This window comes from Protopterus annectens, chromosome 10.part0 (genome assembly GCF_019279795.1).
Source record: "Protopterus annectens isolate FY-2018-M chromosome 10.part0, PAN1.0, whole genome shotgun sequence".
Lineage (NCBI taxonomy): Eukaryota > Metazoa > Chordata > Ceratodontiformes > Protopteridae > Protopterus > Protopterus annectens.
Genome location: NC_056744.1, coordinates 483,336,149 through 483,360,585, shown reverse-complemented (window position 1 = coordinate 483,360,585; position 24,437 = coordinate 483,336,149). Strand labels below are relative to the sequence as shown.

At 41.6% G+C, this 24,437-nt stretch overlaps 1 protein-coding gene across 1 annotated transcript in view; it reads left to right on the top strand.

The window, feature by feature from the left end:
• Positions 1–24,437, top strand: part of LAMC1 (laminin subunit gamma 1) — a gene marked incomplete in the record, with an annotated part of 2,174,645 nt that overhangs the window by 892,549 nt on the left and 1,257,659 nt on the right. Inside the window, 1 exon segment of the mRNA XM_044085382.1 lies at positions 20,171–20,337. Coding sequence (XP_043941317.1) covers positions 20,171–20,337 — 167 coding nt within the window.

The window sequence follows — 24,437 nt, the reverse complement described above, 5'->3', positions numbered from 1 at the left end:
TCTGCAAAATAGGGATGAAATGCTGTTTGACAGTACTGCTTCTTTGAAGACAGATTATATCCATAGTCTTGTCTGTCAAGTAAACGGCTTAATTAATGACTTAAGGAACAGATAAAAATAGCTGTGAAGATGATCACCTTGAAATAACCCTTTGTTGATTTCTTAAACCTTGAGACAGTGATTTGCCCTTTTTCTCTTGGCTCCATTTTTAATTGATATAACACTTTTTCTTAGCTGCTGCAATCTAGTTTGTCAGTATTTGATGAATACTGTACATCTGTAAACATTGTGTAAATCCATGGTGTAGAAAGCTGTCAGATGCTTTTTTGTAATCTCTCCTTGCCGTACTAAGGTTCCAGCCTTTTTTGCAGCTCTTCATTAAGGCTTTGCTTTTTAAAATGAGATCCATGGATGTTCTTTGTATTTCACTGTTCAAGTTGTGAGTCTTGAGATTCCTGCTTGCAGGAGCCCAGAGGCTGGATGGAATATCAAGAGTTCTCCACCTCACATGAGTCCTACAAACATCTGTATAAGAACCTAGTGACAGATGCAACAGTGATGTTTCTAGATTCCATTAAGGGATTCGATGGTGTTGCTTCATCCAGAAACCTGTACCAACTATCAGAGAGAGTAGGATTATTGACCACTTAAAATCAGCAGTCAGAGTGAAGATTTATTCAGTACTTTCTTGCTGTCTCGAGGAGAAGCATTTCTAGGGCTTTGCAGGAGCAAGAATTGGTTTAGAGCATCATTTCTTGGCAGATTAATCCCCACTAGGGAACCCCTCCACAGAAATTGTTGCCCTTTTAAACAATTTTTTTTCTAACTAAAAATGCTATTTCCCCTTTAATAACCCTGGTATTTTTTGTATCAGTATTGGAAGTTTCTTGTCAGGGACCACTATTTTTAACTACCTGTGTTATTTAGCTACCTCAGCGTGATAGCACAGAGGTTAAAGTGCAGAATTACCAGCTGGTAGATTTGGATTTGAAACCTATCTGAGGAACAACTGGGCAGCAGTATCTGTACGGGAGAACAACCTGGCAATCTACTTCAGGAATATAAAAATGAAGAAAACCAGTCGTGGACTAGGACTTCTTCCTTTATTGAAGGATAGAGTATGATCTGCTCCATGCTGGGTTAGCATATTCTTCAGCAATTTCTGCTCATCTGCCCTTGAATCCTCCTCTGACCTTTTGATTTAAGTTTAAGCAATTTCTTAAAGCTGTCTTTCATATCAGGCCTCTCAGGAAGCCTATTTTACCTTTCTGGGACCTCAGTTTTGTTTTTGAGCTTCCTTACAACATTGTACTTGGAAGACTGATGTCCTTCATGGATGCATCTGCAGTCATAACAAGTGGGTTGTCCTGTCGTCAGGCAGCCCTGCAGTCGGCCGGATTCCAAAGTCCGGGTCCGGCTTCGGCTGATGTCGCACTCCACCCGACGTCATCTCTGTTGGTCTTCGGGTATAAAAGCATCAGCCGACGCCATTTTCCTCAGTCTTTCTTGCCGCGTGGCGCCCGAAGCAGAAGCTGTTCGCAAGTGCCGGTCGGTCGGATCCAGAGATTACTTCTACCGAATACTACTTCGAAGACTTCTAAAGCTAAGTACCCGTTGGGGACTCTTTCTTGCCTCAGCCGATGTCAGAAAAAGTTAACAATTGTTTAACCTGTGGGAAACAAATACCTCATAAAGATTTCCACTCTTACTGTCTGCCTTGTTTAGGCCCAGCCCACGACGTAGCAGCCTGTTCGGCCTGTGCTTCTTTCAACCGACGAACGCTTAGGCGTCGGTCGGAGTTTGCAGAACAGTTTTTCGGTTCTGATTTTGCGTACATTATGCCGTCGGATCCTCCGACTACCCCCAACCAACGCAAACGTAAAGCCCCACACTCGCGGTCCGCGGTTTCGGCCGAAACCACGGTAAAGCAAATCATGAGTGTCTCGGTTTCGGCCGAAACCGAGAAAACTGATCAAAGTACAGCTGAACCTATTCTTACAACTGAGGCCCCTGCTACAATTCTTGAATCGACCTCAGAAATTTTACCCACTACGGTGGTTGACTTATCAGACACTATCCCCTTGGATGTCTCTACCCCAGCACGTGGTGCTGCTAGGCCTCCAGCTGCCATGTCCATTAAGGCCTTCGCCAGGGCTAAAGCAGCCAAGACTACTAAGACAGTGCCTGTAAAACCCCCCACATCCAGGCCCTCTTCTAGTTCTCAAATGCTTTCTTTGGCAGAAGATTTAATTTCTTTAATTAGAGGATCTCAATCTCACCCAGACAGGGCCTCTCAGCCCCCAGAGAAGAGACCTAGGGCAGAGCCCCTGAGCCAGTGTCTTCTGATGATTCTGCTGATGAATCAGACATAACTGACCAGCCTGAGGCTCCCTTCTCCAATTTTGAAGATTCTGATGCTGAAGAATCCATTCCAGCTGCTTCCCCACCAGAAGAATTCTCCTTTGGGGAAACCTTGCATGCCATGCGAGAACAGTTCCAATGGCAGCAACAGGATTTTTCAGACTCCAGAAAAAGACTTAGGACCTTTCTGCACCTCCCACAGCACAGGCCCTTAGCTATACCTCCTGTTCTCTCTGTGGTGGATGATGCTTTCAATGATGTTTGCTCCGCTCCAGATTCTTTACCCCAGCCCCTGCCAAACCAGACAGATTTTACAGGGTGCCAGATACTCATCACCACCTTTACAAGGCCCCACTTGCAGACCCAGAAACTATTTCCCAGGGTCCCAAGGCAGTAGCATGACCACAGCTAAAAACCCTATTCCTTCTGAAAGGGAAGCAAGGTCATTAGACAGATGGGGTAAAAGGTCTACACTTCAGCTACTCTCTCAGCTAGAGCTTTAAACTGTCAGTTTCACATGATACAATACCAAGAGTTTATGCTTGATCAGTTAACTAAAAAACTAACCACTGATGAATCTCTTGATAAGAAATATGTATTAGAGATGGTAAATAACATACAACAGGTTAGCAACCATTCATTAAAATGTGGCTATGATGCACTGGAGGCTTCATTTAGATCAGCCATGACAGGCACAGTGATAAGAAGGCATGCATGGCTAAAGGAACAAGCTTTACCGGATCATGTTAAAGCTAAGTTGCTAGATGCTCCTATGGACAAGACAAGTTTGTTTGGTACACCTGCCCAGCAGGTTATGAAGAAAATGGAAGAAAAGGCAAAATCTGTTCAAACTGTTAAAGATTTCTTGCAGGTTCAACCCCAAGGTTTAGCAGGAACTGGCCTGCCAAAATTGGTCCTTTCCTGACTCCACAAAATTTCAAAGGGGCAGGAATAGACGTTCCAGAGGCAGAAACCAATCCAGAGGAGGTGCCTACAGAGGACGACAGTGGCAAGGTAACAACAGAGGCACAGACACAGCCACTGCCACTACATCAGCACAACCACAGTGACTTAATCCTAAATCCGCCTACCAGGGAAAAAATAGCAGCTCCTCTAGGCGGAAAGTTAACCTTATTTTCAAAGAACTAGCACTACATAACAAAAGACAAGTGGATTTTACAAACCATAGATCAAGGTTACCGGTTTCACTTCCACACTTTACCAGTCAAAAGAGGAATGCCAAATCTACCTCCAAATCAAAAAACAGAGGCTCTACGCCAGATAATGGAGTTAGCAAACATGAAAGCTGTGGAAAGAGTGCCAACAGCAGAACAAGGAAAGGGGTTCTATTCCAGACTATTCCTAGTTCCAAGAAAGGAAAAAAGTTGGAGACCAATTCTCGACCTGTCCACCTTAAATACATACATCATTGTCCCAAAATTCAAAATGCTGACCCTACAGCAACTTCTTCCCATGCTGGGCAAGGAGTCTTGGCTGGTAACTCTAGATCTCAAGGAGGCATACCTGCACGTCCCCATTCGACCAATCTGCAGAAGATACCTCAGATTTCTTGCAGGATCAGAGCACTATCAATTCTCAGCATTGCCTTTGGCTTATCTACTGCCCAGAGTATTCACAAAATGCCTGGCATCAGTAATCGCCCATTGCAGACTACAGGGAATTCAAATTTACCCATACCTGGACGACTGCCTGCTACAAGGGGACAACAAAAGCAAGCTGACAACAGATTTACAAAGGGTCATTTACTTGCTACAAGGACTGGGATACACAGTCAATTTACAAAAGTCAAGGCTGATACCATCCCAAACAAGGACATTCTTGGGCTGAATTGGACACAGTACAACAAATGGCATTCCTGACTACAGAAAAACAAAAGAACTTCCTCTTTACTTCTTGGCACTAACAAAACTGAACAAGTTAACAGCAAGAAAAGTTCTGCAGGCCTTGGGCTTCATGGCATCATGCATAATCTTGGTCCCATTTGCCAGACTACATATGAGGAAACTACAGTGGTACCTAAAGAATTTATGGTCCCAACACAGACACAGTCTAGAAACAGAAATCCCACTAATTCCATGCTTAAAACAGGAGTTCCTATGGTGGGCTCAGGCATGCCAGTCAAACCCAGGCCTACCCTTTCGCAGATGTCAACCAAGCCAGACCATCACAACAGACGCTTCAGACCTAGGATGGGGGCACACATGCTGGACAAATGCGTGCAAGGATTGTGGACACAGGATCAACTTCACCTGCACATCAATCTAAAAGAAATGCTGGCAGTAAAACTGGCAATCCAAAAGTTCAAACCATTTCTCAAAGAGGGCCAGTTGATGATAAGGACAGACAACACCACAGTCATGTGGTACATCAACAAACAGGGAGGCACTCATTCATACCCCCTATGCAGAATGACCTTGGAGCTGTGGACCCTGGCACTCAGCTACAACATTCAGTTACAAGCAATATTTGTACCGGGGAAAGACAATACTCTAGCAGACATATTAAGCAGAACCACTTTGGATGCCCACGAATGGAAGCTGCACCCGGACATCTTCAAGACCATCTCAAAGAAATGGGGAATGCCACAGATAGACCTATTCGCATCACCTCTCAATCACCAGCTCGAAAAATTCTGCACAAGGACATTCCACCCACTAGCATGGAAAGTGGACTCACTCTCCTTCAACTGGAAAGGCCTAACAGCATATGCATTCCCACCTCTTCCTTTGATACACAAGGTACTACTAAAAATCCAGGAAGAACGTCCAAGGATAATCCTGATAGCTCCAAACTGGCCAAGACAACACTGGTACCCACTACTGAAGAGCATGTCTCGGAACAAAATGTGGCCGATACCTCGGATGCCTTTGATGTTAACTCAGAACAACTACAGCATCATACATCCAAACCTAAAAACGCTGCAACTGACTGCATGGAACATCACATAGCAGCAGCTAATCCAGAACTTTCCCAAAGAGTTAAAGACATTATTCTTGAAGCACGCAGACCTTCAACAAGAAGGAACTATGCTGGAAAATGGAAAAGGTTTGTCATTTGGAGTACGGAAAGAGGAAAAGATGTGTCAAACATAGATATGCCTAACATTCTGGAGTATCTGGGCGAACTTCTTCATTCAGGCCTGTCCTACTCCTCCATCAAGATACATGCATCAGCTATTTCAGCAGAATACAGCTTTGATCCACCTGTTTTTCGCACCCTTTGCTCAGGCAGTTCCTCAGAGGAATCAAGAATGTAAAACCTCCAAGGAAACCACCATTACCAGCTTGGGATTTAAACTTTGTGCTAGAAAAGTTGACACTATCACCCTTTGAACCAGCAGCAACAGCAGACCTACAACACCTGTCATGGAAAACTGCTTTCCTACTGGCAATTACTTCAGCAAGGAGGGTTTCAGAACTACAGGCCTTAATGGCAGTGCAACCCTTCCTAATCTTCCACCAAGATAGAGTATCCATGAGGACTAATCCTACATTTATGCCCAAGGTGGTATCCAGAGTGTCTTTAAACCAGGCAATCCACCTACCTACCTTCTTTCCCAACCCACAAAACAGAGGGAAAGAATACTGCATACCTTGGATGTACATAGACAGCTACGCTACTACTTGGACAGAACAAAAATAGCAGAAAGACTGACCAACTTTTTGTAGCCTATGCAACAGGAAGGGAAGGAAAAGCTATTTCCAAACAGACAATCTCCAAATGGATAGGAAATTGCATACGATACTGTTACTCCTTCCATGGAAAACCAATTCCACAGAACATAAGACCTCATTCTACAAGGGCAACAGCCACTACCACAGCCTTCTTACGAGGAGTGGCAACCAAAGACATTATTGAGGCGGCTACTTGGACCTCCGTGCATACATTTGCCAAGCATTATAATTTGCCTCTATATTCCAGATCCCGAGCAGGGTTTGCCACTGCTGTACTGCAAGGGATCCTAAACACACCATAATCTACTTTTATCCTCCTCCCCTAGTTGGCTATGGTATTCTACCCACTTGTTATGACTGCAGATGCATCCATGAAGGACATAGTACAGTTTTGTACCTACCATAAATGTAGATGTCCGAACTGGATAGCATCTGCAGTCAGGATTACCCTCCCTCCTTCCCCTCTGTGGTACTCCTAGGGTGTTCACCCTCCTAATAGCTAGCTGTTGGGGGGGAGTCTTTTATGGTGTATTTGTTTGTATATATGTACATATATGCTTATTGTTGTGTTTACCTCTATCTATTTGGAAACATTGGCATCTATCCAAATTTTTAGCCTACAAGAGGGCTACTGGCATCTGGGGCAAGAAACACTGAGGAAAATGGCGTCGGCTGATGCTTTTATACCCGAAGACCAACAGAGATGACGTCGGGTGGAGTGCGACATCAGCCGAAGCCGGACCCGGACTTTGGAATCCGGCCGACTGCAGGGCTGCCTGACGACAGGACAACCCACTTGTTATGACTGCAGATGCTATCCAGTTCGGACATCTACATTTATGGTAGGTACAAAACTGTACTTTCTTCTTTGGCTCTCATTTCGACCAAGAGAGTGTCTGAACTTCAGGTTCTCATGTCTGTCCCTCCTTTCTTAGTTTTCGACAGAGACAAGGTTTCTGTTTTTACTAACATTTCTTTTATGCCCACCTTTCTTGTATGCCCAGTGTGGTTAATGAGTTCTCCCTTAATCAGTCTATTCATCTGTCTTCCTTTTTGACTTGACCACAGTCTGCCAGTGAGAAGGTTCTTCCCATCTTGGATTTGCATAGACAGTTCAGATATTATTTGGATAAAACTAAAGTTTTTGCATATCTGACCAGCTTTTTGTTTCATTCCATCCCAGGTCTTTGGGTTTGGCTGTTTCTAAGCAAGCCATCTCTTCCTGGCTTTCTAAGGCCATTTCCTTTTGTTATTCTTTTTCATGGTAAATGTTTTCCTCATCAGTAAAGGCTCATTCTACCAGGGCTACTTGGTTTTCTGTTCATACTTTCACTAAACATTACAAGTTGGATATTATTTCCAGGGCTAGAGCTGGCTTTGGCAGGGCTATCCTGCATGGGTTTCTAGAAGGCTCTTCCATGCCATCCTTCTCCCCCAGGTTTCCTTGAGCTGTTGTACTCTCCCTTCGGTTATGAATACTCCATCAGTAATATGGAAGGACATAATTGTGTAAAATTTTACCATAACAGTTGATGTCTTCGCTATTGCAGTATTCCCTCCCTCCCTCCTGCCCCCCTCTGCTCTAATCTGTTATTTATTGCCTTCTTGGCCGAGGGGCTCTTCTCCCTTTTCTCCTTCTGGATGCACATGTACTTCCTTGTCCCTTAGGACATTCTTTTCCTCCAGGGGCTTTTCAGTTTCTGAGTGTATGCATCTGTATGTTAATTTTATGCCCTATGCCTTCTGCTGGGAGCATACATGACATACGGCGACTGTAAGTACTAATGACTTTGGTATACTGGCTGGATGTTGGACGTTGAGCTATCCTTGATGGGAGATCCTTTTAGTTATGAGTACTGCAACAGTGACAGAAGGACATCCATTGCTGTGGTAAGGTTTTACACAACTGTACTTTCCTTACGTTTGTTGACAGTACCTGAGTGGGGTATTGTATCAAATGCTTTAGGCAGATCTAGGTAAGCAGTTTGCACAATGTTCCCCTCATCCATTGCCTTAATGAATTTTTCAAAGAAGTCTTATCAGATCCAGTAAGCATGACCTTCATTTGAGAAGTCCAAATTGGGATGGATCCAGTGTCTAGAGATCCATGTCATTATTGATAATTTCCATGGCTTTGCAAATAAGACTACTCAGACTAATGGGTCTGTAGTTTTTCATAATCTGATGAAGGTTCTCCCTTATGAAGGGGGATGACTGTCGCAGTCCTCCATTCATGTGGCACAAAGCCTGTATTAAGACTATATTTAAGTAATGACTTCAGAGTACTGATAAGTCATATTTTAGATTGTTCAAGAGGCATCCTGAGATGTTTTGGGGTCCTTTGAGGCCATGTTCTTAGTTTTAGAGAGGACAGCTAGTACAAGTTCCATAGTTATAGTTGGAGGGGTTATGTTTGAGATTATTTGGGGGGGGATGAGAGGGGGTTAAAGTGGAACTGAATGTGTCCACTGACAGATTTGCTGTATCTCCAGGCTCTGTGAAGGTGGCACCAATAGCCACCAGTTCTGCACATTTCTGTGTGATGCTTTTGAGGTTTCTGACATAGCCAAAGGAAGACTTATGCTTATCTTTCATCTAAGAGACTATGTTAACCTCAAAATTTACTTTGCTTGACATAATTATCTCTTTTAGTTGCCCATTTAGTTTTATGAGTTTTTATCTTTATGGGAATTACGATTCCTAATTTTTGCCATCATTTTTTTTCTTTTGTTGTATATCTTGTGGGCGGTTTGTTTCTGGAGTCAGTCCTATGCTTACTTGTGGTAGATACAGCAGCCTCTCTGCAGACAATGACATGTTTGTACAGAGTTTCTGAGAGCAATTCAGCATAGGCTGTTGTGTTCTTGGGGTTTGGAGGGACACTGAATGTTGACAAACCATCACTTAATAAAAATGTGGAGTACTTCCTGTTACTGATTTTAAGGGGTTGTTCTTTTAATGCTGTCAGATGTTTGCATCCACTTCGCAAAAACACATTGATCCATATCTAGCAATTTTGGCAACGTCTTTACCATTCTCTTAGCCATTGTAGATGTAAACACTATAGTCGTGGTTTAAAATTGAAATAAGCCTGTATGAAGCTGGATCTGATGGGTTTTTTACCATCATTGGGTATGACGGCTACCACAGGTTTATTTCCAGGAGGTCTCTCCTTTTAAAATACTGTTAAGCAAAACTATGCAGATCTTTATCACTTTCTTCCCTCCTAACTTCTAAACTTCCACCAGAATGTCATTTATTCCTGGAGGGTTTTCTGCAGATTTGTTATACATCACTGTTTTTATCTCATGTCCTCCTATCTTAACTGTTAATTGTTGAGCCTCATCTATCTGGCATAGTTAAATCTTCCATACATATTTCCATTTGTACTTTTTCTTGAGTTTCCCATTCCTCTGCTTTATACAAATATTCATAAAATTTCCAAAGTATCTCTAGTACCTCTACAGGATCTCTGGTTGTTTTTTTTTATAGGCTCCCTAAGTTTGGCAACAGCAACCCTTTCAAATTTCTGTTGCCTAAGTCATTGTGTTGAAAGTTTTTGTACTCTAGAGTCATCATCAAAGAAGTTGCTTAACAGCAATCTTTCTAAACTCATGCATATTATCTATGTACTCCATTATTTTCTTGTTAGTACCCTGCAGTCCTGCCTCTTCTTGTTCTGTGAGATTCCCTGTGTTCAGTAATACGTAAAGCTTTCTCAGCCCCTCTAAATAATTCTTGATACTTCTTAACCATGTCTCTTTTTCTTTTATTTGTCTTATTTTTAAACTCCACTTTTATTTTATCTCATTCATTAGCTCTAGTTTCTGAAGAACTTTCCATCGTACCTAATAACTCCCAAGTAATTTCCACTACCCATTCCCGAAAATCCTGTTTTTTTAGCAGATAGTGAGAAAGCACCAGTGTCTCATTTTTACTTCAGTACCATTCATTTTTATCTTTATTATTGGCGCATGATCTAAATTTTTTTTCCCATGTGTGTCAAAGCTCTCAGTTAATTGCACATGTTCCCGTGAGATATTTCTGTCTTATCTGGTAAAGGTATTGAACCTTGGGGAATAATATGCAAGTTCTTTCAGAGTTCCTACTATTGAATTCATGACTTTCATACCAAATATTTTCAGAAATTTCTTCAGAAACCTACCCTCTTTTGTTATATTTTCCCTTCTAGGCTTCCCAGAAATGTCCTCACTGTTACATATCAAATTCCAGTCCCTCCTGTAAGTAATGTTCCCTCCTGAAAGCTGATTATTTTTCCCAGTTTCTAAGCTCTGTAATAGCAGCTTTAGGTGAAATATAAATACTTGCCACCATAATACTCCTCCCTTGCCATTAGCCCCTTACTACCACAAATCTGTCATTATCACCTATTTTTTCTTCTTCTGTCACTGATGGAATTCCTCTAACAATTAGTGTAAATTCTCCTCCTTTCCTTTGTCCCTGATAGTATCCATTCTTTATCAGTTTCACATGGTCAGTTCTTTTCAAATGTGTCTTCTGTAGCAGTGCTATTTGCACTTGCATTTCTTAATATAATTCAGTATTCTTTCCTTTATTTATACCTGTGAGACCCTTCATATTCCAAAGTAATGTGGAAGGTTTCTCCATTATACTAAGTTATTATCCCCACCTGTTATATATGACAGCTTTTTTAGATGTCCGTTTCCAGTTTTTGTGTTACACTAAGAGGTTGACAGGTATGGGTACATGTAAGAAATCTGGACAAAGCCTAAATAGGAGAAGACCAAAAATAGGGACAAGTTTTAAATATTGCTGTTATAAACTTAGAAATTTGCTAGAATAACAGAACTTATGCAAGTGTGCATTTTTCTAAAGGATTGATGTCTGAAACCCAAATGCATGCTATTGTTTAGTGACTTCACTCTTCAAGTGATTTGTCAGAAAACCACAGATTATATGTGGAACAGACAAAGTTGTTGTTGTCTTTCGGCTTTTCCTGGTTAGGGGTCGCCACAGCGGAACTCCGGTCCGCTAATGATTGGCAGTATATTTTCACGAAAGCCGAGGTGCCAGCTCCACGTTCAACCTTCAACGAAGGCATGCCCGTTTACGCATGTCTTTCGAACACCCACCCAACCGCGGGGAGGACATGCAGACTCCACACAGAAGGCACTCCCCGCACTCCAGCCGAGAATCGAACGGGTGAACCTCTTGCTGTGAGGCAACAATGCTACCGCTGCACCACCATGGATTATGAGGTGAAAATCTGGGCACTTGAGAGATATGCATGCACCAACTAATGTTTGGCAGGTTGATCTCTTGCACAGTTGTTTTATTGTTCTCTCAATTTAAACCCTTGGAACATCTCACAAGACTTTGTTTTAATGAAAATGCTCAAATAAAAAGCCAAACACCCCCCCAGAACATATTAACTTAATACAAGCACATAAAACTATGTACATATTCAAATAATGAATGTTAACCCTCCTAATAGGAACAGTTGTCCTAAATAGACAGCCACACACACAGGCATTATCTGACCTAAAGTTAAGGTCATCCACACTAAGATGCATGTTACTGCCTGTGGTCCTACTTGCACTAATTGCTGTCTGATGTTTCTTTAAGGGGGATAAAGATGAAAAATAAGTGCTGTGGATTTTTATTGCTCTATATTCAGCTTGTCTCAAGGAAAACTTAAGAAAAAATGTAGTCCACAGCTGCAGGCTTCTAAAGTCATGCTGAACGTTTATTTCTAAAGGAAACCTTTTCATTACATTGTGTTCTCTTATTTACTTGCTTCCACTTGCAACTTATTAAATTAAGCCAAAGGTCTTAATCCAGGTATTCACCTATGTAAAAGTAAGCATTTCAGCTCTACATACAGTATATTATGATCTGTGTACTTTTACACCTCATCCCCCACTTTGGCAACTCAAGATCACCACCTATTAACTTAAGCTTGCTTTTGTCCAGCCTTTTCCCACCTTTATTTTTTGCATAATAATGCCTACTTTTCTTAATGTCAGAAAATAAGAAAGAAAGAAAAAAGCCTTGTTTACTGTAGTATCTTTATTACATAGAACAGTATCTGAAAATGCTTTACTAGATAACATATAAATTATATCATGAAAAGGTTTACAGAAGTACTGTTAAGAACAGAAATTGTTTTACTTAGTTATCTGTTCCTTCCTCTTAGCGCTCTTCCAAACCTTAGTGACATGAAGCTGAGCAAAAGCCTGTCAGCCCCACTCCACAAGTTTTAACAGTCAATAAAAGTCCATACTTTCTACTTTTTCTTGTAAAGTTATGTTTCACAAATGTGATTGATTATTTGCTATTTCACATTTATTCACTAATGTCCATGTTGCTACTCTTCTTCCTGTTCATCTACATCTCCCAGCACTAGTTTCCAGTTCAGTTCCAATGTAATCGTGATTCTTCTAGTCAACTCCTGTACTTTTCTCTCTAGCATTTTCCTTTGGAACATTGGAAAAGGTTTCACTGGCCAAGCCTTTCTATAAACATTTGTTATCAGAAGAATGACAAGCAAAGTCCTCTTCTGCTTGATGTCTCACTTTATGTTCAACAGACTTTTGTATTTTCTCCTTAGCTTCTTCTACGTCAAAAATTACTTTGATTCTCCAGGAAAAATTATTCTGAAGACAGCTAGGTGTAGTAGCTTGAATCACACACCCAGCTCTAGATATTCCCTAATTACTGGAATTAATTTGCTTCTCTTTTGCCTGGTGTACAGTGAAAAATTATTAACACTTTACTGTCTTCAACTTTTAATACTTTGTCCTTCTGCCACACCTTTGTCAGGATCAGCTGTTTCTGCTGGCAGTATTGCATCTTTACTAATACAAGTCTTGGCTGCTTTCTCATGACTAGGTTTTGACCGCACACATGGTGTGCCCTTTCAGTTAAATCCTGCTATGGAATACCAGTCCAGTTTCTTATTTGTGCCTTCATAACATTAATAAAGTCTGTTCCTTCCATTTAATTTGGTACAACAGAAAATCCTAAGTCTTTCCTGTGTGCTCTATCCTGTAATTTTACCATTTTTGAAATATCTCTTTTTGAGCAGTGTCATAATCAGCCAGCCTTTTCTTCATTTCGACCACTGATTTTTATCAGTTCCTCTGATTATCTGTTTAAAGCTTCTTCCATTTTTCTGGCCTTTTGTTATTTGAGTTGATAAACTCCTTCAATTCACTTATTTTAATCTGAGTACATTTGTCTTATTTTTCCTCAGTAATACTGGAAATTATGTCTTGTACCAGAGGTGGAGCTTGAACTTCTTTTTTACTGAACAGACACAGGATTCTTTCCAGTCAGTGTTTTCTTTTCAACTTTTACAGTTGGATTTTCTTTCAGGCCCTCTTAGTTTCTTCTTTGCTGACGTCCAGGCAGGGTACTTACTAGCCAGTAACTGAATTTACTAAAAGTGTCAGATTCCCTGGCCCTTATCTGTTAAGTTTCTCATTTCACACTGGGAGAGCTGAAATTAAGCTGTTTCACAATGTAGCCATCTTGGAAGTCTCTGTGTAAGCTTTTATGTTTTGATCCCCTTTAGATGCCTCTTTTCAGACTATGTGCAACTGGTATTAAAAAAGGCTGGAAAACCTTATACTATGGAATCTACTTAGCCAAATAGAAGAGATTTTCTGGAAGGTGACATTAGAAACCAGGATCCATGTCATGAGAGGGCTTCATTGTTTCTCTTCTTCTTATGTGAATTGCGCAAATCAAGACTTTATCAAAGTGAATCTTTCAGTTATTTCTGCTTGTCTGCCATTAGATCCCTCTTTCTTCTTTTTTTTTCACCAAACATTTCTCAAAAGTGGTTTTACATATTATTAGACTACTTAGAAAATGGATGGCTTCATCTTTGGATCTTAATTTTGTGTTGGAGATGCTAATTTTACCTTCCTTGGAATATGCACCCATTTTTACATGAAATGTATTACTTGGAAAACAGCTGTACTTGTTGCTCTGATTTATGCAAGTGTTTAAAATGCAGTCTCTCATGTCTTCTCTCCCCTTTTTGGTTTGCCATAAGGGTGGAGTGAGTGTTAGAGCCAACACGACCCTCATCCCAAGAGTTATTTTGAATTTACTTTGACTCAAACTATCCATCTACCTGTGTTCTTCCTGAAACCAAAAATTAAATGGGAAAGAATTCATCATAGCTTGGATGTCCTCAACCAACCCAGGTACTACCTGAACAAGATTAAAGGTTTCAGAATGTTGGGCCAACTCTTTATTGTCCTCCCTTTGACTCTGCTTTTGTTTTCTTGCCATCAATTTCCAAGCAAACCATTTATATGAGGCTGTCTCAGCATAGTCAGCTTGGTTATTCCCTTCATAGAAAAAACCCTCAGAATGTTAAGGTTAACTACACTAAAGTTGTAGAAACTTGTGTACCCTTTTGGAAGGAGATGAACTTGGACTCTAAAGCTATTATAAAGCTGGCTTCTTGGCCTTTTGTACATATTTTCATTAAGCACTATAAAATTGACACCTTTTCCAGAGGCGGAGCAAGCTTTGCTAGATCTGTTCTCTAGTGTGTTCTGGATTCTGGCTCTGTTACCTCCACACTTGCTTCCTGTGCTGCAACAGTGATGTGGTGATGACAGTTGTGTAGATGTTTATTGTGTTTCACTGTTGCAGTAATAACCATATGGGTATTGCTTGGTGTGGTAGCTCTTGGCCAGCCTGAGTACTAGAGATTTAAGTCCCCCCTCCTGTCCTGGTAGATGCCTTACATCTGAAGTCAGGACTTATCGGTATAAGAGTTGTCAGCCAGTGCCATCTCGCAGCTGGAGCCAGAAGCATCCACACTGATGACTGCATCAGTCGGTTTGAAGACCAGAGTGCTTCTCAAAGCTAAGTGCCCTGTTGGAGAAAACTTCCTTTTCTCTTTTGATTGTGTATTCTTAGATGAGTTCCAGAACTAATATCTGTCTTGATTGTGCAAAACAGTTTCCACATCGGGACTTTTCACTCCCTTTGTCATTTTGGATTAGGCCCAGAGCGTGATATTCCTAATTGCCCCCATTGTGTCCATTTCAATAAGCACATAATTCCTTGTAAGGCTGAGTCTCTTGCTCAATATTTAAAGAAAGGAAAATATATTATGAATCCTCATGTATTATGGCATCTGCTGATCCTTCTCTCAGAAACAGGGAGAAGTGTCTGAAACTATTGGGTGGCAGATGATGGTTTCACCTTCAGCCAGACCACCTAATCTTACTGCAGTCCATTCTGATGACCAAGGAAGTGGTGAAGGCTGCTGTTTAGTGCCTTTTGGATTCCAACATGCTTCTTGACCCCTCTATGTCCACACAAGTTGGACAACGTCTGTCTGTTGGGTCTGAGACTTTTTTTCAGGAAACTGCTTCCAACTTCCATGTTAGGGCTTTAGATAGGGAGGGTAGAATCCCAAAAATCTCTGAGGGGACATCAGTTGACTGTGCAGAGACCACTGCCACCCTTTTGTGGCCTGGTCCCAGTACCTCTGATTCCACACCCAGGACCAATCTTAAAGCCACACCTAAGTGATTCTTTCTTCTATGCCTTAGCCTAGACCTTTAGGCTCCCTACTTACTCAGGCTTATCAGCAGGACCTGCTTAGACTGGCTGAGGATTTACTCCACATTGTGGCTTCTAGGCAGTACAGTCCTACCAAACCTCCTGCCCCTGTGGAATCTGTTTCCATGAAAAGAAAGAAGGAGCCTGCCCACCCCCAAGAATCTTCAGATGAGGATGAGCTGGCTTATGAAGAATAGTTGTCCACAAGCTCATATTCTGATTCTGACTCAGAGGATGTTTTAGCATCAGCTTCACCTTTGGTGAGAGACATCATAAAATGATGGAGTATTTCCTTTGGAAAGTTCAGGATTACCGTCAGCCTAAAATGGTAGCAATAACATTTATCTGTTGTATAATAGCTGGACATACAAGTCAACCAGAGGCAGACTCTCTTATGGATACAGCAGTATGTAGAAGAGAGGAACATCTACAGTTATGGTAGGATTTTACAAAACTATACTTTATTGCCAGTTCCATATGGTTAAGTACCAGGAAATTCTGCTGGACTACATGAAAAAAAACTGGAGGGGGTGGAAGACGCAGCTGTCTCCAAAGAACTGCTGAACATCTGCATCTCTATTTCCCAAGTTGAAAAGCATTCTTTGCATTATGGCTATGATGATGTTGAAGCATAAAGCAGGGTGACTTTGCCAGGATCTTGTTATCCGCAGGTATGCCTGGTTAAGGGAGCGATCCTTTTCAGGCCATGTTAAGTCTGAGATTCTAGATGTCCCTCTAGACAAAGACTTTTTGTTTGACTCGAAGCAGACACTATTTCTAAAAACTGAAGGAGAAAGCTAAATCTGTACAGGCTGTCATGGACTATTTGCAGGCTCAGTCCCATGGGTTTAGTAGAAACTATACTAAGTCCTAGTCATTCCCTCCCTCACAACAAAGACAAAGAGGGGAAAGGCTTACAAAGGACAAACCACCAAGACAACCCAAGATACAGCATGGCAATCAGAATCTATTTCCACTCCAAGTGATTCCCAGTCTCAGGGGACCAGCAGTGTGCAAACATGACTAACCCAATCCCCTCCTTGTCCCCCACCCCAACCTACCCTTTTTTCTAAACCTCCAGTATTCCATCAAAGCTAGAAGAAAGGTTAATTTTCTTTCACAATGAATGGGTCATTATTACCCAAGACAAGTGGGTGCTAATTATCATCAAATCAGGATACAGACTCTCTTCCCTCCCTCCCAAAGCCTGCTGGCATTCATACTATTCCACTAAATAAGGTTAAAGAAAGTATGAACCAAGTAGGTCTACTTTTATAGCAAGGCTCAATTGAAGGAGGTGCTCTCCCAGGAGAAGGAAAAGGGGGTGTTACTTAAGACTCTTTCTTGTTCAAAGAAAAAAGGAACATGGAGACCCATTCCAGATCCATCAGGCCTAAACCGATTTCTCCTGGCCCCAGAATTAAAAATTCTTACCTTGCAAAAGTTCTTACCCATGCTTGCTTTAAAAGCCTATGTGGTAACCTTAGGTGTAAAGGAAGCTTACATTCACATTGCAAGATTTCACAGGAAGCTTCTACACTTCAAAGCAAGTGGAAATCATTACCAGTTCTCTACTCTGCCCTTTGGCTTTTCTACTGCCCCCAGAGTGTTCAGCAAATGCCTGGTTCCATTGTTGGCTCACTGCGGGGCCAAGGTGATTCAAATCTGTTCTTTCCTAGACAAGTTCCTGATCCAAGCCAACTCTGTTGAGGAGCTTCTGTGACCATCATCAAGAGAAATCGACAGGTTTCATAACTCCAAGCACTTGTTTGCACTGAGCTCTATTTCATTTTTTACCAGTAAAGGGTTTCTTTCCTAACTAACTCCTCTTTCATGCCTAAGGTGGTTTCTGAATTTAACCTTAATCAATCCATTCTTCTTCCTGCATTCTTTCATCATCCCCAAAAATAGGGGAGAACCTATCCTCCATTCACTTGATGTTCACAGATAGCTCAAATACTATCTGGATAGTACCAAGGCAAATAGAAAGTCCAACCAACTTTTTTATAACTTATGTTAATAACAAGCTGGGAACTCCTATTAACAAACAAACCATTTCTAAGTGGACTTCAAACTGTGTTGCCTTTTGTTGCCAATGTCACAGAAACAAATTCTACCTCATACCAAATCTAATTCCATCAGCGCTGCTGCTACCAACAGTGTCTTTCTTAGAGGGTGCTGCTTGGTCCTCTGTACTCACTTTACCAAATACTATAATCTTCCTATTTTCTCCAAATCCAGGTCAGGATTTGCTTCTGCAGTCTTGCATGATATTCTAGCCTCCCTTTAAAATGTCCTTTATTCTTCCAGCCTCCCACCTTCTCAGCTTTGGGAATCTTCCCATATGGTTATTACTGCAACATTGAAACACAGTGAACATAGTGCAGTTGTGTCTACTTACCTTATATGTAGATATTAGAGTGTTTTCATTATTGCAGTGCGTCTTCCCCCCTCTCCATCCCCTCTCTCAAGCTTTAGCTTGGGCATATCCTTCCATTTTACCTCCCAATGCCCCTTTCTCTCTCTGTCTTTCTCTCTTTTCCCCCTCTCTCTGTCTTTCTCCCCCCCCTCTCTTTCCTTCTCATTAGGTCTTTAGGGTTCCTTGCCCTTCAAAATGTGAACTTTTTGGTGACTTGTGCTCCAGGTCTGGAGCTTATCTTGGGGAACTCCTCCTATTTTCTGTGAGCAGGAAACACCTGTAAGATAGATCTGGTCGATCATCTTTATAACCACATTTCCTCATGTCAGGTGCAGGGCATCTGCCAAGCCAGGAGAGAGTTAAATCTCTGGTACTGGGGCCTGCCAAGGGCTACCACACTAAGGAATACCCATGTGGTTATTACTGCAATAGTGAAGAGACTCAAACACTTGCATTTATGGTAAACAGGCACAACTGTACTTTGTAAATTACCTTGCCATAACAAAAGACGTTAGAATGAATCACTGTTACAATACTAACACCCTCCTTACTTCCTTCCCCCTTTTTATTTGCATGTCTTACCCTGGCCAGGGTAAGGCCCCTTTCACTTTTATTTATTTTTCCTGATATGCCATTTTACTACTTGATATACTTTTTCTAGAGCATTAGGCTTCAGCCTTCCTCTTTAGGGAAAAAAGATCTCTGAATTTTGGCATTGTAACAGAAAGCTTGTGTGCTTGAGCTTACCTAGAGTGCATGAGGCAGATGCAGAAAAGTTTTGTATGCTGACCAGATGTTCAGTATCCTTGGCAGGATACATAGCATACAGCTAAATGCTACTGCAACAATGATTTATGTGAACATGTACTGTTGTGACACATTAACTTACACAACTGTACTTTCTGTATGGCAGTGGACTGTATCCGTCAATTCCACTATACAGCTTACATCTTGGTGAAAGCTAAGTTATTGGTCGATGATTCTTAGGTTGGCTTGCTAGTTCACTTTTAAGTAGGAGTATGTTAGTCAGACTGATATCGTTTTGGGCTGTGTATTTAAATATATTTTAGTTAAGGCTAAATCATGGTGCCGGCAACTTCATGGCATAAAGGGATAAAACTCTTGACTACATCACATGAGAAGAGTTTGAATAGCAGCGTTGGAGCATGTAGGAGGTGGTGAGGATGAAAGTGAGCATCTGTTGCCAGCTTGCCATCCTGAGGGTGGGGTTCTGGCACACCATGAGTGACAGTGGGAGCAATAGATGTTCACCCTATGGAGCTCCAGGCTAACGAGCGTACACATACACTGTTGTGAGCAACTTGCATAGTAAGCTGAGGGGAATTCATTTTACAGAAGTGTGCTTCCCATTTATAGGCAGCATTTAACAGAACTCAGAAGAGCTACCTCAGGGGGAAGGCTGCTGCACTGGAGCAGAAGGTAGACTGTCCTGCAGGGCCCGAGAGCTGGCTTACTCTGGACTGTCATACTATCACTATGTAGCAAATTAACTGATTGGGGATTCCCGGTTCTTAAAGAATGGGCATAGGGCTATTACTTCAGCTGCTGTTCCTGGAGCAGATGGGCTGGATGTGCCCAACTTCAATGTAAAATCATTAACCGTTCATGTCACATAGTCTGCCCCATGACCTGATTCATCTCTGAACCTTGGTCGTTGGCAGCACCCTTGAGAATCTTCTGTCTGAACCAACCAACCATCACTGCTTTCCTCCTTTCACTCTTTTCCTTGCATGGTATTTGTTTGTATGTGTTACATTACAGTCTTTGAGAGCTCAAAACAGAAGCAAGCATATGTTAGTGAAAACAGTCCATTTGCCTAAAGGACCAGAAAAAAAAGAATTGTTTAATTGAGTGGTTCGGAAGTAACTGCTGGTCCCACATAAAATAGAGTAAAGTATGGTCTGAGTTGACTTGAGTGAAAGACACACTGTCTTAGTATGGAAGCTTTTTTTGAACGTGTTCATTAGCACTGTTTAAAAAGCTAAAAAGGCTGAAACATGTTGCTTATACAAACGTTTTTTTATTATATAGTGTGCAGTTTCTTTGAAAGAACAAGCCCAAGACACTTAATATCTTTAATCGTCTTATTCCTCTGTAGGTGTAAATGCAATGGCCATGCTAGTGAGTGCGTAAAGAATGAGTTTGGGAAGCTTGTTTGCAACTGCAAGCACAATACGTATGGGGCAGATTGTGACAAGTGTTTGCCCTTCTTCAATGACAGGCCCTGGCGAAGGGCTACAGCAGAAAATGCCAACGAATGCCAGGGTATGTATGAATGTGTACACTTTGTGCTGTAGCATTTATCTTAAATGTATGTTTTACTTTAATTTTGGGTTATTTTTGCATTTTTTAAGTTTTAGAATTTTAGGATTAGCTACCGTAGGTTTACTGAAGTACAGCTCTGATGGAGCTTGACACGTTCTTGGCTCAGTGCTGTGTTTGTAATGTTCTGAAGTCAGTATCATTAGAAGATGCCTCCTACTCTCTGCTGTTGAAGCAGGTTGGTTTATGGATAATCAGTTGCTTTTTTTAGATTTTAATGACCTAAGTAGTGGTATCAGTCAATAGGTACGATTTTAATGCATTAGTTATCTTGCATTTATGCATTGTTCCTCAGTGTTTTAAGTAGCAACAGTAGAGAGAGTGAGCTGGGATAGAAAAACCAGCCAGTGAATCCACCAATAATTTATTAAAAACTCCTTGAAGGCTTTTGTGTTGAGCCGAGATGTTAGAGGATAGAGTTTGTTCAGTTTTTAATAAATTATTGGTGGATTCACTGGCTGGTTGTTCTTTTCCTTTTCGCACTGGTGGTTTTATTAGAGTGAGTTGGGATGTTGTGGACACGAGTAATTCACATCTTTGTAAGTATGAGTAAAGATATTTGAAGTTTGCACTCACCACATCATTGCAGTTTTGACACAACTTTTCCTTTGGTGTGAAGTTATTACCCTTTCTGCAGGGCTTCAGATGTTCTTTCTTGCTAGGGAAGAAATAACTGGGTGAAGCTCTGAATTAAATTAGCATATTGTGTCTTAAGTTTAATTTAACAAATATTCCATGAAAAACTGAAGATTGACTTGTGAAATGAGGAAACATAAGATTTCTGTGGGTGGGATGAATGGATTATAAAATAGTAGTGTCTGTACACAGCATTACATTAAAATTATTTCTGAATCCAATTATTGCTTCTCTTTCTCAAGTGTCGAAACATTCTTTAAAGACTGCATATGCATAAGTCTAAGATATGTAAAAAGGGAGATTGTGGTGCAACATCAAATTTCACAACATCTAGGTCTCCTATTCTCTTATCCTTCTTCAGCACAGCCAGTCACAACAGATGCCCCAGATTTTGCTTGCAGTATCAATGGGCATAAAAGTACAGGATCATTAGAACAGTACAGATAGATCAAAAGCACATCAACGTGAAAGAGATGCCAGCTACTGTAAGTGCTCTCAACTCTCCGAATCAGCTGTGATCCCCAGGACCTCTGTAAGTATTTACTGAAAACACATCAGTAATATGGTACATAAACAAGCAAGGGAGACTAGATCTTACACCCTATGCTAGACTAGCCATGTTAGCATGGGATATAGCTTTACAAAGCAGTCTCACTCTACATGCATCTTACATCCTGTCAAAGCAAAATCATGTGGTAGACAAGCTGAGTAGGACCAGAACAGACTGTCATGAATGGAACCTTTTCTTTTTGCGGGGGGGGGGGGGGTCTTCCTAGATTTTGATTCATCTGTGGGGAACTCCTTAAGTTGATCTTTCTCCCTCCTCTCTAAACAATCAACTGGCAAAATTCTGTTCCAAGACTCCATGCAGAAGACCAGGAAGACAGATGCCTTTCCTTTTCCTTTGACAGGAGAGTTCCTTTATGCTTTTCCACTGATTTTCAGATACTCTCCCCAAAGATAATTGTGGTGTTTCCTTCTAGCCCATGCAGTAGTGGATGTTCTTCGTGTTTCACTGTTGCAGTCATTACATTTGGGGTAATCTGCTGGCAGGTTGCCCTCAGTCGGCCTGAATAACAAAGTCTTGGGTCTTGCGTCGGTTGCTGTCTCCTCTTCCATGACGTCAGGTCGTCAGGGGTATAAAACATGCAGCCAACGCCATTTTAATCAGTCTTTCTTGCCGCGCAGTGCCCGAAGCAGAAGCATTTCGCAAGTGCCGGTCGGCCAACTCCTGAAATTTTCGTTTTCGAGTTTCAGAACCGAAGTGTTCAAACTAAAGCGAAGTACCCCGTTGGAAACTTTTTCTTGCTCCTTACCGATGTCAGTAAAAGTTAATAATTGCATTACTTCTGGGAAGCAAATACCTCATAAGGATTTTCATTTGTACTGTATTCCTTGCCTAGACCCTGATCACAACGTGCCTTGCTGTCGGTTTTGTGCTAAATTTAACCAACACACTATTAAGAGTCGGTATATTTTTGCTTCTAAATATTTTGGTTCAAGATTTAACTACCTTGAAATGTCGTTGGTTAGCAATCCGACTACCGGAGTTCACAAAAAACGCAAGGAAAAAGACAGAGACAGACCGTCGAGGTCCAAAACCAATGCCGAAGCGTTTCCTAAGCCAGTCGCTGGTTCGCCGGTACTCAGTGAGATGCTTTCGCAGCCCCTGATACCCGCTACTTTTGAGTTGCAGGCCTCTACCGAGACCCATTCGGAGTCCAGTATGCCGCGAGATTCGCAAAGTATTGAACCTGCGGATGTCTCTTCCTTGGATAGGTCCAGAGCCGCTGAGCAGGCACCGGCTTCTGAGGGTGTTTTCAGGCCTCAACATTTTTATATTAAACTGACGCCATCAACAAAAACAAGGTCAAAAACAACTTCTATGTCTAAAAAAATGAAGCATGAGCCACATGCTCAGGCCCCTATGCCTAAAAAACAAATTATCAAAATGGCTGAGGATTTAATTACCTTGATCAGGGGTTCCCAACCCACCCCTGCTAAGAGGCCTAGGCAAGGCACTCATTATGAATCTTTAGATCAGGTTTCCATTTCTTCTGATTCCTCTTCTGATCAGGAATTTTCTATTCCACCTTATGAGGATTCTGATGCAGAGGAATCCATCCCATCTGCATCTCCTCCTGAGGATTACTCTTCTGGAGAGACTAAGCATACTTTGCAATGTGGTTTTGATTCCTTGGAGGCCTCTTGCAGGGCCGCCGTAACTGGATCTGTGATAAGAAGGCATGCCTGTCTCAAGGAGCAAAATCTGCCTGATCATGTTAAAGCTAAATTGTTGGATGCCCCTTTACAGCATGATAGTCTGTTTGGTAATAAGGCAGAAGAGGTTTTAAAGAAAATGGAAGACAAAGCTAAATCTATGCAAACTGTAAAAGATTTCTTGCAAGTGCAGCCACCCAGGTTCAGTAGGCACTGGCCTACTAAGAATTGGTCCTTTCCTGTGTTCAACAGAGCCACTCAGGGCAAACCAGGCGCTCAAAAGGCTCCAGATATCAATCACAGGGATCTTACAGGTCAAAGCAATGGGGTGCCTCCACCTCTAAATCTGGAGGTAACAAAGCACAACCCTACAGTAAGCAGTCTCAATGACTTTCCTCTACCATCTCCAAGCACTTTTCTTTTGGTAGCCCCCTTGGGAGGAAAACTAGCACTTCATGCTCAAAAGTGTCAGTTAATTACCCAGGACAAGTGGGTATTAAACATAGTATCCCAGGGTTACAGATTTCATGTCCATACTTTGCCAATTCCAAACGGATGGCCAGGTCTGCCACAAAACCAGTGGGCAGAGGCCCAGAAACAAGTCATGCCCCTCATGGATATGGGGGCTAGTCAACCAGTACCAGAAAAGGAAAAAGGACAAGGATTTTATTCAAGACTTTTCCTGGTACCCAGGAAAGACAAATCATGGCATCCAATACTGGACTTATCGATTCTGAACACGTTCCTGGATATTCCAAAATTCAAAATGCTGACTTTACAACAGCTACTGCCTATGCTAGGCAAGAATGCCTGGTTGGTAACTCTAGACTTAAAAGAGGCATACCTGCATATCCCAATAAGGGAATCTTGCAGAAGATACCTCCGCTTCAAAGCAGGTTTTTTGCATTGCCAATTCTGTGCACTGCCCTTTGGCTTATCTACTGCACCCAGGGTCTTTACAAAGTGCCTGGCACCAGTAATTGCATTCTGCAGTCAAAGAAACATTCAAGTTTATCCTTATCTGGATGATTGTCTCATTCAAGCAGAGGACAAGGGCACTCTTCTTCAGCATCTGGCATTTGTAAAAAAGTTTCTAGCATGCCTAGGATACACCATAAATGGAAAGAAATCACAACTGGTACCCTCTCAGATAATTACATTCCTGGGTGCAAACTTGAATACAACTG